This window comes from Amblyomma americanum, chromosome 1 (assembly GCF_052857255.1).
Source record: "Amblyomma americanum isolate KBUSLIRL-KWMA chromosome 1, ASM5285725v1, whole genome shotgun sequence".
In the NCBI taxonomy this organism is placed as follows: Eukaryota; Metazoa; Arthropoda; class Arachnida; order Ixodida; family Ixodidae; genus Amblyomma; species Amblyomma americanum.
The window spans coordinates 228,665,121-228,680,184 of NC_135497.1; the positions used below are offsets into that span (position 1 = coordinate 228,665,121).

Sequence of the window (15,064 nt, forward strand, 5' to 3'; positions counted from 1 at the left end):
ACAACACGTAACTTAAGTCTGCAGTGAAGCTCTGCCTGCATTCAGGACTCCTGCGCAGAATTTGCCCTTGAAAAAAAAAGTAGTCTGTTGTTAAAACTTTTCTTGTTATGTAAGCAAGAAGCTAACCACCAGATCAAATTATAAGCTCAAAAATATTGATGCCTCTAGCTTGTTTGACAGAGACAGACATTAAAAACTGACAGATGATTATAGCAGCAGGTAATGCGAAATTTTTGTGCAACTCTTCACATATTTTCACGCCATGGTGACAGATGACAGGGTGACCTATGACCTGTCAGGTGACATGTTATGCGAACTACATCGACTAAGCCAACAATGCCGACGACAATGATGTGGAAACTGGCACCTAAGAGCTGTGCTCTAAAAGCTGATTTCTTTTACTGTTACGATTAGCTAGCGGAGTATTACGGGACGCCATAGACAGTGGTCCAGTGTTGCCAACTGCTGTTTTTTTAAGTTGTATCTTAATGTAGGGACTCTATAGTCACGTTTGCATGAATGCGACAGAAGTCAATCCCAACTCCACTTTTTTGAGGGAAAGTGCAAAAACATCAAGAAAGAGAGTAGAAGATGAGTCACAACTTTCCTTCTCAAGACCTCTTGAAAAACATACTCAAGATTCATTCTGTCGCATTCATGTAAAAGCAGTTAAGCAATTTTATAAAGGACATGATGACTGCCACGCCGCCTAGTGTCATGGCAGCAGAGTGGCAGTCTGCCTTTCTGAAAACATCAGAAGAGATTGAGAAAGCATGGTTAAGCCGTGCAAGAAACAGTGACTAGTTGCAAGAGAAAGAAAAATGAAAGCAACTGAAGTTTTCCGAAAAAATGCTATCTATTGCACTTAGTCCTATTCATAAAGTGCAATATATTGTCACGGGTAAACAAATGCTTCTGGAACAGACCAGAAAGGCCACGAGACCTTATAGTGGCACGTGGCTTGACGAAGTGAACGGCTGAACGTCAGCTGCCCAGGTTCCATTCCAGCTTCCTCGCCTCGGCGAGACGTGCTGGAGAACAGCACAGATTGAAGACGAGGAATCCACTGTGTCATTGTCAACTCCAGACGATGTTGCCCAATTGTTTGGAGAGGCACAAAGATTTAACACAGCATGGCGCATCTGTCTGCTCTGGCCTGACTTTCTTGGCCAATTAAGTGATGAACTCCTGCCAGAACTGTGAGTCCCGCCTGTGCTGTTGTCATCATTTGGAAAGATCTATAAGAATATGCCAGTATTTTTATACTTATCTCCAGCAGTAGACTGTCCCTTTATTGAAAAACTGAAATAAGAGATTTAAATACCAGTGAGAATTTATTTCTTTTGCATGCCAATTTTCATGTGCTTTCTTTTCCATTTGTCACATCATGGCTTTTTTTTTTTTCAATGTAATGAACTAGGGCTATTGTCAGTATGCGGAATTTACCTTTGTGTTACTTCATTCATTAGTCTAAATCCATACAATGACATTTCGGTACTGTGCATGGCTTATGCTCCTTGCCAGAAAACAAAGCACAGCTCGGAGTAATTTAGAAATTGCTTCTGCTTTGTTGTGAGGCAATTGTGTCATGGCAGATGATTCTTATTTCTGATTTTTATTTATAGCTCTGCTCCCTTTTCTTCATGTTATCCAACATACTTTTACACAGCATTGTGTGATTCTTTCACTCGTGCACTTCTCTGCGAGGTGTCCATATTGTTATGTGTGTTTCACTCTTTGTGTGAACAGATCAGCCAGTGTACATGGCCACTCCAGTAGATGCCCTCTTCTTTGCTCTGGCCCCCCTCTACAAGGTAATGTACTCATCACAGACCATGTCTTGATTTCATGAAGGCTCGCATAATTCTTTAACAAACCTGCAGTGTGCAGCAGAGCCACTTGAGCATTTTTGGATCAGTGCAAAGGACGACAGAGGAAAATGCATACAGGCAACATGCGCTGGCTATCACCTAATGCCTCACTTTTGGAGGTGCATAAGGGAAGCTCAAAAAACACAAGAAAAAGAAGTAGTCATGTGAATTGTTAGGGAGGGTGTGCAATATTGCATGACTCTTTTTCCGGTGTTTCTTAAGCTTATATTGGGTGCTTGTGGAATAAAGCATCATTTGGCCATCAACACTTGAGTTGTTTTTGTGCCATCTCATGTCCCATCCTTTATACTTTTTTGACAATGAATTCATGCCAACTAGTTGAACTTTGTACACTTGTGCAAATCATTTGTGCACATGTTCTATTGAATACATTCAGCTCAGAATCAAGACAATAAATTAGTTTCTTGTTGTTAGCACAATGACAGGTTCTGGCCACTCAAGGATATTGTGGAGGACTGCTTGTTGCTGAAAGTCATCCGGTCCTGCAGTGATCGCATGCAGCACATTGCAGATGTCGAAGGTATGTCTGCTTTTCATTATGGAAGCAATGTGGACTATGTGTACACTTTAGTGTCTGAGTGCTTTACCATTGAAACCGTGTGCTTACATTGGCATGTGTTCTGTGGATAGGCGTAGTGTGGAACATGTCTGCCAACAATGCTCTTTGCCTTTGGCATTGAAAGCAGACTATTGAAGGAACCTTAAGAGGTCTATGTCACATAATCTGCTAGGAGGAAATTTACAGGAGGGGTGTTCCCTCCTCAATCCAGGTGAGAAACTATGCTGAACCCCCCTTTTCTTTTTACTTAAAAAAGTCCAAGAAAAGCTTGGTTTAAATAAGAATGCCCCTTCAACTGTCCCTTCCAAGAGTGACCCATAAATCTATCTCTGTAATCTGTCTGTGTGGTCACTGAGTACTGAGAATATCATTTCATTTGTGATCAGTGTCACAAAAGTTGCATACAACGTGGAAAAAAATTTACTGGGTGAGTCAGTGGTTAGGGCACTCGGCTACTGAGCCGGAGTTCCCAAGTTTGAATCCGGCCGTGGCGGTTGTGTTTCGTTAAAGGTAAAATGTAAAAGGCGCCCTTGTGCTGTGCGATATCAGTGCGCATTAAAGATTCCCAGATGGTCGAAATTATTCCGGAGCCCTCCACTACGACATCTGTTTCTTCCTTCCTTCTCTCACTCCCTCCTTTATCCCTTCCCTTACGGTGCGGTTCAGGTGTCCACCGTGATATGAGACAGATACTGCACCATTTACGTTTCTGAGAAACCAATTTTCATTTTTTTTTTTCATTTTTACAATCAGATATCTGATGTGACAATTCTGCGCAAGCATTTGATTTACCTTCGATGACTACTTTCATGCTTTGACTCTGTTGAATGCTTTTACTCTAAGCTGCAGCTTCACACATGCGGCAGAATTTTTTGGGTGGTTGAGTGTACAGAGGTGGGCAGTGCTTTTGGAGTGTGGTGCTTCTGGAGGGTGGTGGTGGGATGGAGAGCTGGGTCAAGGATGGTGGTGGGTGGATGAGAGGCAATGATGTGAGTGGTACTTCTAGAGGGTGGAGGCCTCGCTCCCCGAGGCTGCAGACAAATGTTGGCATTTTCACATTGTGACACTGGTACTGCTTTTGCACTAAAAGTAAGTAATTGCTTATTAATTTTTTTTTCACTAATGCTTCTCAAATATGCATAACGATGAAAGGGGGTAGATTAAAGTCGTGTGTGTAGATGGTAAGCTGGAGCTGTTGGCTTTTGTCTCAATGTCTTCTATTGTAACAGGCAGTGTTCGTAGACTGCTGAATCTACCTGTGTGTGTGAGGGGGTGAGGGGGTTAACACACTTCTGTGTTAATTTCTCACTGAGCTTGTAATCTACTTTATTTTGCTTAGCAATATGTGAAAGGAAAACTAGATTCTCTTTGCTTACACAAAAACATTATCTTATTTCATTTATACTATGCTGTGGAATAAATGAACGTGCTGTATATCAGTATGTTAACACCTAGCTGATACTCCCAAGCGCTGGTGCTGACCATCAGTAAATGAGAGTGGCATTGTCATGCCAAGGAACCACAGCATTTTTGTAGATTTATACAAAAACACTGGCTCCCGTCTTGGGTAATTTCTATATTCAGCGTGAATCACCTCATTGTGTTCCAAGTGTTGGAGGGGGGCATGGTCCTGTGGAAGGATTAAAAAATTAGCGGTAATACTTGACCCTCTTCTTAAGGTGGGGCGAGACTGTTTCATACAAAAAATCAATTTCTTGATTTTATTCTTTTTTTACAGTGCATTTTCTTAGCGCTCAAATGACATATAACATCGAGATTTGTGACATTCAAAATATTTTTGTAATACATTGCTTCACAGAGTGCTGCAGAAAAATTGGTGGTACCGAAGGCAGTCACGGACAATTTTCGCTAATTGCCTTGTTTTATGCCAAATTTTTTAGTTTAATGTCATATCATCAAAGCTCCCATATCGATGTGGCTAGAAAATCCTGATTGGTAGAGAAGGCAGTGTTGTAGAAAAGCAGTTTCGCTGAAAAGAAAAATGGTCAAGTGGAATCATGCTGCTTGTCCTTTCGGTCAGTAGCCGGTACCGAAGGCAGTCACGGACAGTTTTCACTAATTGCTTGTTTTATGGCAATTTTTTTTTTCAAAGTCATATCATCAAAGCTCCCATTTTGTGGAAAATCTGGTGTCGGTGTGGCTAGAAAATCCTGATTGGTAGAGAAGGCAGTGTTGTAGAAAAGCAGTTTCGCTGAAAAGAAAAATGGTCAAGTGGAATCGAGCTCCTTGTCCTTTCGGTCTGTAGCCGGTACCGAAGGCAGTCACGGACAGTTTTCACTAATTGCTTGTTTTATGCCAAATTTTTTTTCAACGTCATAGCATCAAAAGTCCCATTTGGTGGAAAATCTGGTGGCGGTGTGGCAGGAAAATCCTGATTGGTAGAGAAGGCAGTGTTGTAGAAAAGCAGTTTCGCTGAAAAGAAAAATGATCAAGTGGAATCGATCCGCTGTCCTTTCAGTCAGTAGCCGGGCATGCTACCTCTACACCACTGAGAAACATTTGTTCAGTGAGGTGAATGGAGGCCTTGTGCAAGCACCTTACACCACACAGTAGGCAAATTACATTACTGGAACAGTTGGTTAATTTGGATTACTATTTAGCATCACCAATTAATATGGACAATGATGTATAACAAAGCAGTCTGTGATGGCAACAAGTGTGTTGATGTTATCAAAAGGTCGTGCCAGAGGACCCCCACGTGACCGTGGGACCCTTATTTATTGCTAATGTGTCATACTCTTAAGGTGAACGACATGTAGAAGTTTTTTCATCATTTGGTTTTATAGCTGTCTAATTGGAGTTAGTATGCATTCTTGATGCTAGCTGACATGCTGGAGCGTTCGTCTACAGCTACACAAAATGAAAACTAGTCACTGAAGCAAATGATTTGGGCCCGGTGCTCATAAACAACATTTGCGAGTGCAAAGACTGCAGGCAGCCATTCATGAGGCAGTTTTGTGTTTGAATGATAGAAGTGCACGAAAGAAGCAATGTTCAAGCAGTTGGATGCCATTCCTGGACCGCTGTGCACGTCTACCTTGGCATATTCAGACGCACAACACGTCCCAAAAAGCTACTCGACACTTCAGGATTCAGGGAAGCAGCACGGCAAAGACATGATTCATGAGCAGGATTTATGCACCCCAAGCTGGATGTGTTTAACAGTTGCCACTACTCGGCCCATCATACCCATTGTTTACCATTTTCTGACACAAGGCAAAGTGTACTTGATAAGTCTAGGTAGGAGTGGATGTGAATGGATGTGTCAGTTTGAGTGGACATAAGTGTGGGTTTGAGTGAGTGGATGTAAGTGAGAGTGAACATGAGTTTGGGTGGCTCTGTCAGTGGATGCCAGCATGAGTGGACATGAGCGTGAGTAGATGCTAGATTTAGTGAGTGGATACAAGTGTTTATAGGCATGAATGTGAATGGACACATGTGAGTGGACATATGAATGGACGTGAGTGTGAAGGAGTGAATGTTTATTTATTTTTATTTTTTATTATTTATTTAGAAATACTGCCAATCCCAATCAGAATCATCGCAGGAAGGGCAAAAACAGAATTCAACAAAGCAAGTACATAAAACACAGCGTTGCAACTATATGTGAAGAGAGGCTGTTAGGTTTAATAGCAATAATATTAATCGGTGAGAAATAACATGGGAGCAACAATTCAAGAGAAAAGAAATAAGAACAACATGATGCATTACACACTAGAAAGAACAATTTTCATTACTTCAAATAGAGCACTGGAGCTGACGAAATAGTGTTTATAATGCACATTGTAGAGCTAGTAGGTACGTTTCATATGTCTTTAAAAATTTTTCTAAAGATGAGCTGGTTACACTTGATGTTAGGTTATTCCGTTCTCGAATGGCTGACGGAAAAAACGAATGTCTAAAACAGTCTGTGTTGAATCGATATTCTTCCAGTGTTTGTGAGTGCTTATGTCTCGTTGTTCTTGTTTTTCTGATTTTGAAATATACCTTGTACAATCTATGTTCACCATGTTGTGAATAAGTTGTAAAGTAGTTTCTTTCGTGCAATCCTGGTGTGGTTTTGTAACGTAAGTATTCCAGTGTTATTTATCAGTTCTGTGGGTGATTCAGTTTGTCTGTATTTGTTGTAGATAAATCTTACAGCTTTCCTTTGAACTCCCTCTAGTTTCTTTATTAGTTTATCTGTAAACGGAAACCAGGCTATATTCGCATATTCAAGTACAGGTCTCACAAAAGTATTGTAGTAAAGTAATTTAATGTCTGACGGCACGTCTCGGAGGCGCCTCTTAAGAAAGAAAAGTCTTTTCAGTGCAGATGACGTAATGAAGTTTATGTGCAAGTTCCATTTCAGATCAGATGTATGACAGCGATCATCTCTGTGTTTTAAACAGCTTAATATCCCCACCGGAAATCATCCCAACTAGGCCGCGTTGTTGGAAACTTCATTTGGCAGACTGGGAGCTTTTTAGGGAAGAACCACATTGGAAAAAATTGTTTTAGGAAATCTGAGCATTGAATTAAGCGAATAAACCCCCAACCTCTCCTAGCAGTTATAGACCCATAGCCCTTGCCAGTTTCCTCGCCAAATCCTTTGAAAGTGTCCTCAATATAAGATTAACTTTTGTCCTGCAATCCTGCGAACTTATTGATATCCATCAATGTGGTTTTAGAAAGGGATGCTCCACAACAGATCACCTAGTCCGTCTCGAAAATACTGTCAGAGAAGCTTTTATCCACAAACAACACTGTCTTGCCGTCTTTTTCGATTTAGAAAAAGCATACGATACAACCTGGAGGTTCGGTATCCTCCAGGACTTAGCTGAGCTCGGCATCCGTGATAGAATGCTGAACTCCCTTAAAGACTTTTTATCTAACCGTTCATTTGATGTCCGCCTAGACTCAACCCTTTTGAGGAATTTTATTCACGAAAATGGAGTACCTCAAGGGTGTATTTTAAGCACTACCCTCTTTGTTGTAAAAATGAACTCTCTTAGTAAAATAATCCCAAGGTCCATTATGTATACTCAGTCTATGTAGATGACCTTCAAGTAGCTTGTACATCCTCCAATGTATCAACATGTGAAAGACAAATACAATTGACAATAAATAAACCAGCAACATGGGTAGATAAAAATGGTTTCCGGTTTTCCCCACAGAAATCAGTGGCAATTTTGTTCTCATTAAAACGAGGCATACATACAGATCCCACCCTTCACCTTAACGAAATAGAGCTACCCGTAAAAAATGAACATAAATTTCTAGGTATAACATATGATAGAAAGCTTACTTTCCTGCCTCACATTAATGCGTTAAAAAAAGAAAGCCTGAGCTCAATCCCTGTGCATACTCAAAGTGCTCTCCCGAAAACTCTGGGGTTCCGATAGGACATGCCTTCTACAAATTTATCGCTCTGTAATACGCTCCACCTTAGATTATGGATGTATAGTTGTTTATTGCTCAGCGAGACCATCGTATCTTAAACGGCTGGATCCGATCCATAATTTAGGCTTGCGTCTTTCCAATGGTGCATACAGGACGTCGCCCATAAGCAGTCTGTATGTAGAAACGAACAAACCATTGCTTACAAACAGAAGAACGATGCTCACGTGTTCCTACATGCTTAAAATCCGTTCACTGCCTAAACACATCTGTCACCAAATAGTCACTAAGTGCCCATCCAGAATGTTGTTTAACAACAAGCCGCAAAGTACCAGGCTACTGCTCTTGCGTTTTAAACAGATGTGCCAAAATCTCGGCGTACTAGACACATTGCCTGGCATTGCTGGAAGACGAGATCCACTGCCGCCATGGTACAATTTCCCGGAAATCTGTGATCTCACTCTTACACATTTCAGCAAAAAACAAACTCCACAACAGCATATATTACAAGAATTTCTTTCACTCGAGGAAAAATACAGTACTTGCACAGCTTTTTATACAGATGGCTCAAAAACAGATGTTTACGTCGGACGTGCAGTGGTACAAGGGAACTGCAGTCAAATAGTAAGGCTTCCACAGTGCGCATCAATCTTCACTGCGGAATGTTACGCCGTCTGTGTAGCCATTAAACAAATAGTAAAGGAGAACCTCAAAAACAGTATTATTTACACTGACTCGCTTAGTCTATTTACAGCTCTCCACTCCAGGAATGCAGTCATTCCTATACTTGGTGATATATCATACATAACATAGTAATAGCCACAGCTAAAGGACAAAACCTAAAACTCTGCTGGGTACCAAGTCATATCGGAATTAAAGGCAACGAGAGAGCAGACTTATGCGCTGCTCAAGCACGTGACAACCAAATAAAGAAAGTAAATATTCTATTAAAAGATTGCATTAAGGGGGGACGCGGGTCTTGAAATCGCGAAAAATGGTCAAAAATGGCAATTTTCAAAAATTGCGATTTTGAAGTCTTTAATGTCCCAGCTATGCCTCTACAAAATATTTTAGCTGAATTCCAACTCAAAGTATGAAAAAAACGGCAATTTAGAAACGTCGGTGAGCCGAAATTGAACGCCAAGCGCGAAGGTTTGCCCCATTTTCAAGCTGCCGTAGCTCCGCTCGACGCGAACCGATCGGCGCCATCTTGGTCTCGTTTGAAAGCTGGTTTCCCGCTCTCCAATTTGGCGCCTTACGGCAAGCTGTAGACCCTCGCACAGCGGAGCTATCAGCACCCGTTCGCAAGGGGGGAAAGCGTCGCGAGACGGCCGCCGATTGGGTAAAACGGGCGCTCCTCGAGGCGCAGCCCTCTGATTGGCCGTGACGCATGCTTTGCCCCCCGCGGCCGCGTTGTTCGGCTCCTTCCCGTCGTCTGCTTTCGCCTGCACGCCCGTCATTTTTCGCGCTCCTCTTTGTTTCCTAGTATTTTTCGTTCTGCCGTTTTCCTTATCGTTATTGTAGACATTTTGGCTATTGAATCGCTTCTTTTAGCCCCGAATTTCGTGCTTTTGCGTGTATTTGCCTGCCTGGTGTCTTTGTTCCGTGTGTCACGATGGCCCGAGACGCGCGCTTGAAAGCAAGCACGCGAAAAACAGTCGGCAAAAAGAGACGCGCATGGAATAAGTAGAGCGCTGCATCGTCGAGAACTGCAGCTTCGGTGATGCCGCAAGCTGCTGTACCCTCGGTGGATGCGGCTGGACTGAGCTCGCCAACAACAGCTTCGCCGGTGGACGCGGCTGAACAAACCCTGTTGACGCCAGCATCGCCGGTGGACGCGGCTGGACAATGTCGATCGCCGTCAACTTCGGCGTTACCGCAAGTCTCTGCAGTGCCGGTGGATGTGCCTGGACTAAGCCCGTGGAAAATATCGACTTTTGATACGCTGCAAGCCGCTTCGAATTCCGTGTCGTCGGAAGCGGCCGAGCCGGCTGACCTAAGCCTAACGTCGACTTCGGCGTTTGCGCACGCCGCTTCGTGCCGACGGACGCGGCTGAACCGAGCTCGCGTGCTCAACGCTTCGACAAGCACGCGCAGCGCGGACCTTGGCAGCGCGCCAAGCCGCTGCCGCCGCTGATAACGTCATTTGTTTTTTTTTAATATATATATATTTTGAGGAGAGCTCCGAGGGGGGGGGGGGGGGGGGCGCGCTCGGCGAACTTGGCAGAGCGCCAAGACGTTGTGCGCTCTAAGCTGAAGCTTGAACATTTGAACATTCGCATTAGACACTCCTCACTGTCCTGTTTTTAACCTCGCAAGAAGCAGTTTCTCGCTTCAACCAAGGAATGGCAACAACCAGCAGAGCTGTTGCAGCACAGCTTGGTTACAGGCCTGGGAGCTGCCTCATTGGTAGGAGCCTTGAAAAAGATAAACAGAGGCTGTGCAGGTCTGATAAGGGTCACACCAATGCTGAAAAGGTGAAGAAGAGGATGGCCAAGAAGCACAAGCCTGACAGCACCCATGACTACTGCCCAGGACTTTTGTGAATGTGTGGCAGATTCAAAGAAAATAGCAAGTGATTTTCGGAGCTTTTTTTTTGTCAAGTGCCAATGCAATACAGAGGTTTTCATAATCTTTACATGAACAGATTTCTGTAAATTTGGTGTTATTGTGTTCAGCAATGACTGGGCGGCATGCTAAAGCATTAAATTTTTCCATATGATCAGTAAACAAAAATGGCAGAGTAAGCAAAACTTTGAATGCAATTTTCTCAGCTTTGCTTTTTCGATCAAATGCCTTTGCCTTACGGAACTTTTCATAATGTTTGCATCGACTGATTTTATTGAAGTAGGTATCATTTTTTTCAGCAACATCTCAGCTACATCCTAAAGCTTTCCAATTTTCATTAAACCCAATAGACTAGCAATTAGGTCAGATCTAAGCTAATTACTCCCACATTGTTTTTTTTCTTTCCTACTTTGTTATTCATTCATGACCTATGTGGTGACTTTTTAAAAATTTCTTTAGCTTTAGGATGTGCAATGGGCCCTTAAGAATGACAGCATTACTTTAAAACTAGTTTTTTTAATTAAGAAACCACCATAATGGCCCGTAAGAAAAGACCTAAGTGGCATAAATTATTTTGCCATATCTTCATTTCTAGATGAGATATATAAAATCTGAATATATATTTGGGATTAGCATTCAAAGATATATCTGGATGCCAATTTTCAGGAAGATATGTTAAGAAATAAAAAAAAAGTTTTCAAGACCCTCATCCCCCCTTAACTTAATACATCATAACATAAGACAGAAATGGCAGTCCGCGTGGAACAACGAAGTAAAAAACAAACTACACAGTGTGAAACCAGTTATAAGTGAATGGAAGTCCTGCACCCATCAGGAACGTTTTAAAGGGGCTGCGAAACACCGCTTGAACGGATACCGGTTACACTTCAGATGGATTCTTTATGTCGCACAGATGCAGACTCAAAAAGAATTACGAGAATCGATGCATAGGAACGGGAGTTATTCAATAAAGAAATTTCAAAATACAAGCAAACAAAATGCTGCCCTCAACTCTATTTTCACGCAGCTTCCCATTCCCATTTCACTCTCCCAATGACGACACACTGTGCGACTAATCAAAACAGCCTATCTTAGCACGTGGCGGAAGTTTACACTCCATGGTTGCCTGTTCTCTGTAACTCGTTCGTGCCAAGGCTGGCGGCGCCGTTTGCATGGTTACAACAACCATGTGAACGCCCAGCTGACCCAGCGATGCTTCATCGTCACCACGACGGCGTAGAAGGGAACACTGATCAGTGACGTTCCCTTACCTATGGATCCCATCTCGAGCGCGAGATACTGCGACGGTGTGACAGCCTGCGCAAGATATCAGACACATTTAGCATAGCGCGTACCGCTACTGCTTACCGCCAACCATCGCCCCTAGTGCACTGGTTGGTCACGGCGAGCAAGGAGCGCGTGCTGTTGACGGGAACGTGGCGCCGCCGACCGGTGATCCTCCACAAGCTGATGATGCGCACTGTCTGCTAAATGTGAACTGAACGCATCATTCCTTGTGACCGAAACGAATGCTTATAGACTGCAATGGCTCAATCGGATCAACTCTGCAAAGCCGCTCTCAGATACATAGAGAGTACCCATAAGCGTTAGTGCTAGGTCGTAGGGTGTTTACAGAGAGGCGCAAAGTCCGTCGATGCAAAAAGTAGCCAGAGCCTCTAGTAGTGTATTTTTGTTTTACTTGCTTTACAGTGCTTTTATCTAGGGCAAACAAGTTGGTTTTGTTAATGTAATATAGAACACAAAAACTTGACAAAACGTATCTCTAGCTATTAACACAATTTGCAGTATATTTACTCTTTGTCCAATCATAAAGCTCGCCCTCCGTGATGTCATATCCGATGCTAAAAACCGCCACTATATGGTGACACCGTCAGCGCCATGAATTTGCTTTTGCGAGCTAATTAAAATATCAAAAAACAGGAGCATACTTGGTACGACCGATGCTGATAGCATCACTATAACTCCTTCTATGCAACCAACGGGCAAAACAATGCACTGAAAATGTGTTTCGGGGCCCCTTTAAGGAAGTTACTATCTGCCGTCTTCGTATAGGACACACACACCTCACACACAATTTCCTACTCACAAAACAAGATTAACCTGTTTGCGAAGAATGCAGAGACAAAGTTACGATTAACCATATTTTATTGTCTTGTGCGAAACAAGAAAAACTAGGGAAAAAGTACTTTACTAAATTCTATACCAAATGCATTCCTTTTCATCCTGCACTGCTTTTAGGAGATGATGTAATTATTGATATATCATGTGTTTTTAGCTTTCTCAAAGAAACTGGATTTCTCAAGAGACTCTGAAATTTTTTTTACCTACTGGTATGTTTGTATTTTAGTACACCTCAACCACTTTCTCATCCCGGAGGAAAGGGGCTGAGGTTGTTTTATTTGGCTGGTTAGGGGCCTCCAGTCCTTGCCCAGCCAAGGATGGGTGATGAGGTTACCTGACCTCCTTCGCAACTTTTAATGTTAGCCATTTATAAATCTTGTTTTTGCTCTGAATACTGGGTAGAAGGAAATACTTTTTCAAGCTTTCTACTTAGCCATAAGATTTTATGTGTAAAAATCTGCATAAAACAATTCCTGATACCTTGAGCTTGGCGCATAATAGCCTTGGTTGCTTATGTGCCATTAAACCCAACACAACACTCATGTATATAAAATATAGATGAGTTAAGCCAACAATCCTTGAGACCAAGGTGCGTTGGGGAATGTTTCTATTTATTTTTTCATTTGTAGAGCCAATCAATGGGAGAATGGGAGAATAATACTTCGACTAATCTTCGCTTAAAGAAAATTACTTATCAAGCAGCAAAAAAAAAAAAAAACAGCCCATGCCGCCGGTGGGGATGTTCTGAACACACGACCACCGAATATCGCGTCAGGTGGTCTACCAACTAAGCTACGGCGCTGGTCTTTAAGGGTAACGGAGTGGGTTCCAAGAGAAAGTAAGCGTAGCAGGGGGCGGCAGAAGGTTAGGTGGGCGGATGAGATTAAGAAGTTTGCAGGCAAAGAGTGGATGCAGCTGGCAAAGGATAGGGTTAATTGGAGAGACATGGGAGAGGCCTTTGCCCTGCAGTGGGTGTAGTAAGGCTGATGATGATGATGATGATGAACCTTGAGAGTGTTCACCAGCGCCACCCTCGTCCATAGCGGCAGGCATAGCACGCCCTGTAATACCGCGAGTGTGACATGGATCATTATCTAACAGCAAGAGCAGAAACTGAGCGAGAACCCTCTTATGCTACCTATGGCATCAAGACTGCCAGAACTGAGACCCTCGTTAAGCTATTAGCAGACAAGGCAAATGAAATGAGGGGCTCGTTTTACAAACAGATGAAGGAAGCCAACAGTCCCCGAAACCAAGATGCCATAGGTGCATATACAGTATATACAGCATGTTCAAAATTAACTTTACTGATCAAAAAAAAAAAAGTGAAGTGCCGTACGCTAATGCGACTTTTGCACTTTTGTAATTTGGCCAGGCAGACACAAATTGGGATAATAATTGTCCCCATAAATTCAGTTAATAACTGAAATTCATTAATTAACTTTTTATTGGCTCAAGTTAGCGTGCATGTATATATTGAGAACTTGGGGGCAGTTGCTTTCGAGGGCTATTCCAGTTTGTACCATTTTAGTAACGCGCCTGTGTCCTAAGATGCGCACGTCTAAAATTTCGTCCCAGTTCGTCTAATTGCGAATGTGAGACAGCGGCACTCAGCGTGAAGCACCTCCCTCGTGTGACGCAGCTGTTGCGTATAGCACGCTGCCTTGCAAGAGTGTGCAGTGAGCGGCATCGCGTCTTTCTACTGGCTATAGAAGTGATCGCTTAAAAAAATAGTTCTCACTTATCGCCGACCGAACAGTTCATTGGTTTTGATCACTGAGAAGGAAAACACTGGCCCAGAACAAAAAGTCATCCGCATGCCGCTCGCTGCACACTCTTGCAAGGCGGCGTGCCATACACAACAGCTGCGTCACACGAGGGAGGTGCTTCATGCTGATAGTCACTGTCTCGCATGCACAATTAGACGAACTGGGACGAAATCTTAGACGTGCGCATCTCAGGACACAAGCGCGTTACTACAATGGCACAAAATGGAATAGCCCTCGAAAACAACTGCCCCCAAGTTCTCAATATATACATGCACGCTAACTTCACCCAATAAAAAGTTAAGTAATCTATTTTAGTTTACTGAATTTATGGGGACAATTATTATCCCAATTTGCGTCTGCCCAGCCGCATTACCAACGTGCAAAAGTGGCATTAACATACGGCGTTTCACATTAAAAAAAATCAGTAATGTCTAATTTTGAACACGCTGTGTATATATTATAGTGCCATCGAATTTTTGGATAGCTGCTGCGAGAAAAACGTTTTCAGGAGAGGCACGTTATGCCAAATACCTATGCTGCGCTGATAACTGATAACGGCCTGAGCCTCTGCCCGCTGTCGCTTCCGTCGTTTATTGGCGCAGGATGCTTTCACCCGACGGCGTTGCCCTGACCACCCTTTGTTGGCTGCAAAGGTGATTCAGCTTCCCAGCCAGCCGCGTCGCAGCTTTCTTGATCGGCGTGGAGGGTTTCGATGAAGCGGGCTTCACTGTACA

At 43.0% G+C, this 15,064-nt stretch overlaps 3 protein-coding genes across 8 annotated transcripts in view; 2 read left to right on the forward strand and 1 right to left on the reverse strand.

Annotated features, from left to right (window-relative positions):
• Window positions 1–15,064, forward strand: part of LOC144114742 (uncharacterized) — a 201,130-nt gene that overhangs the window by 24,724 nt on the left and 161,342 nt on the right. The window lies entirely within an intron of this gene.
• The window catches only part of LOC144114738 (uncharacterized), a 55,837-nt gene that overhangs the window by 17,824 nt on the left and 22,949 nt on the right, over window positions 1–15,064 (reverse strand). The gene's annotated exons all lie outside the window — the stretch shown is intronic.
• LOC144114740 (ribonuclease H2 subunit B-like) overlaps window positions 1–15,064 on the forward strand; it is a 44,175-nt gene that overhangs the window by 14,026 nt on the left and 15,085 nt on the right. For 2 of the 5 annotated variants that reach the window (XM_077648675.1, XM_077648673.1), the window contains exons 4-5: window positions 1,750–1,814; window positions 2,307–2,412. The exons of 1 other annotated variant lie outside the window; for it this stretch is intronic. In XM_077648675.1, the coding sequence (XP_077504801.1) occupies window positions 1,750–1,814; window positions 2,307–2,412 (171 nt within the window). The remainder of the gene's footprint in view (window positions 1–1,749; window positions 1,815–2,306; window positions 2,413–15,064) is intronic. 2 more of the 5 variants (XM_077648674.1, XM_077648677.1) reach the window with 1 other exon arrangement.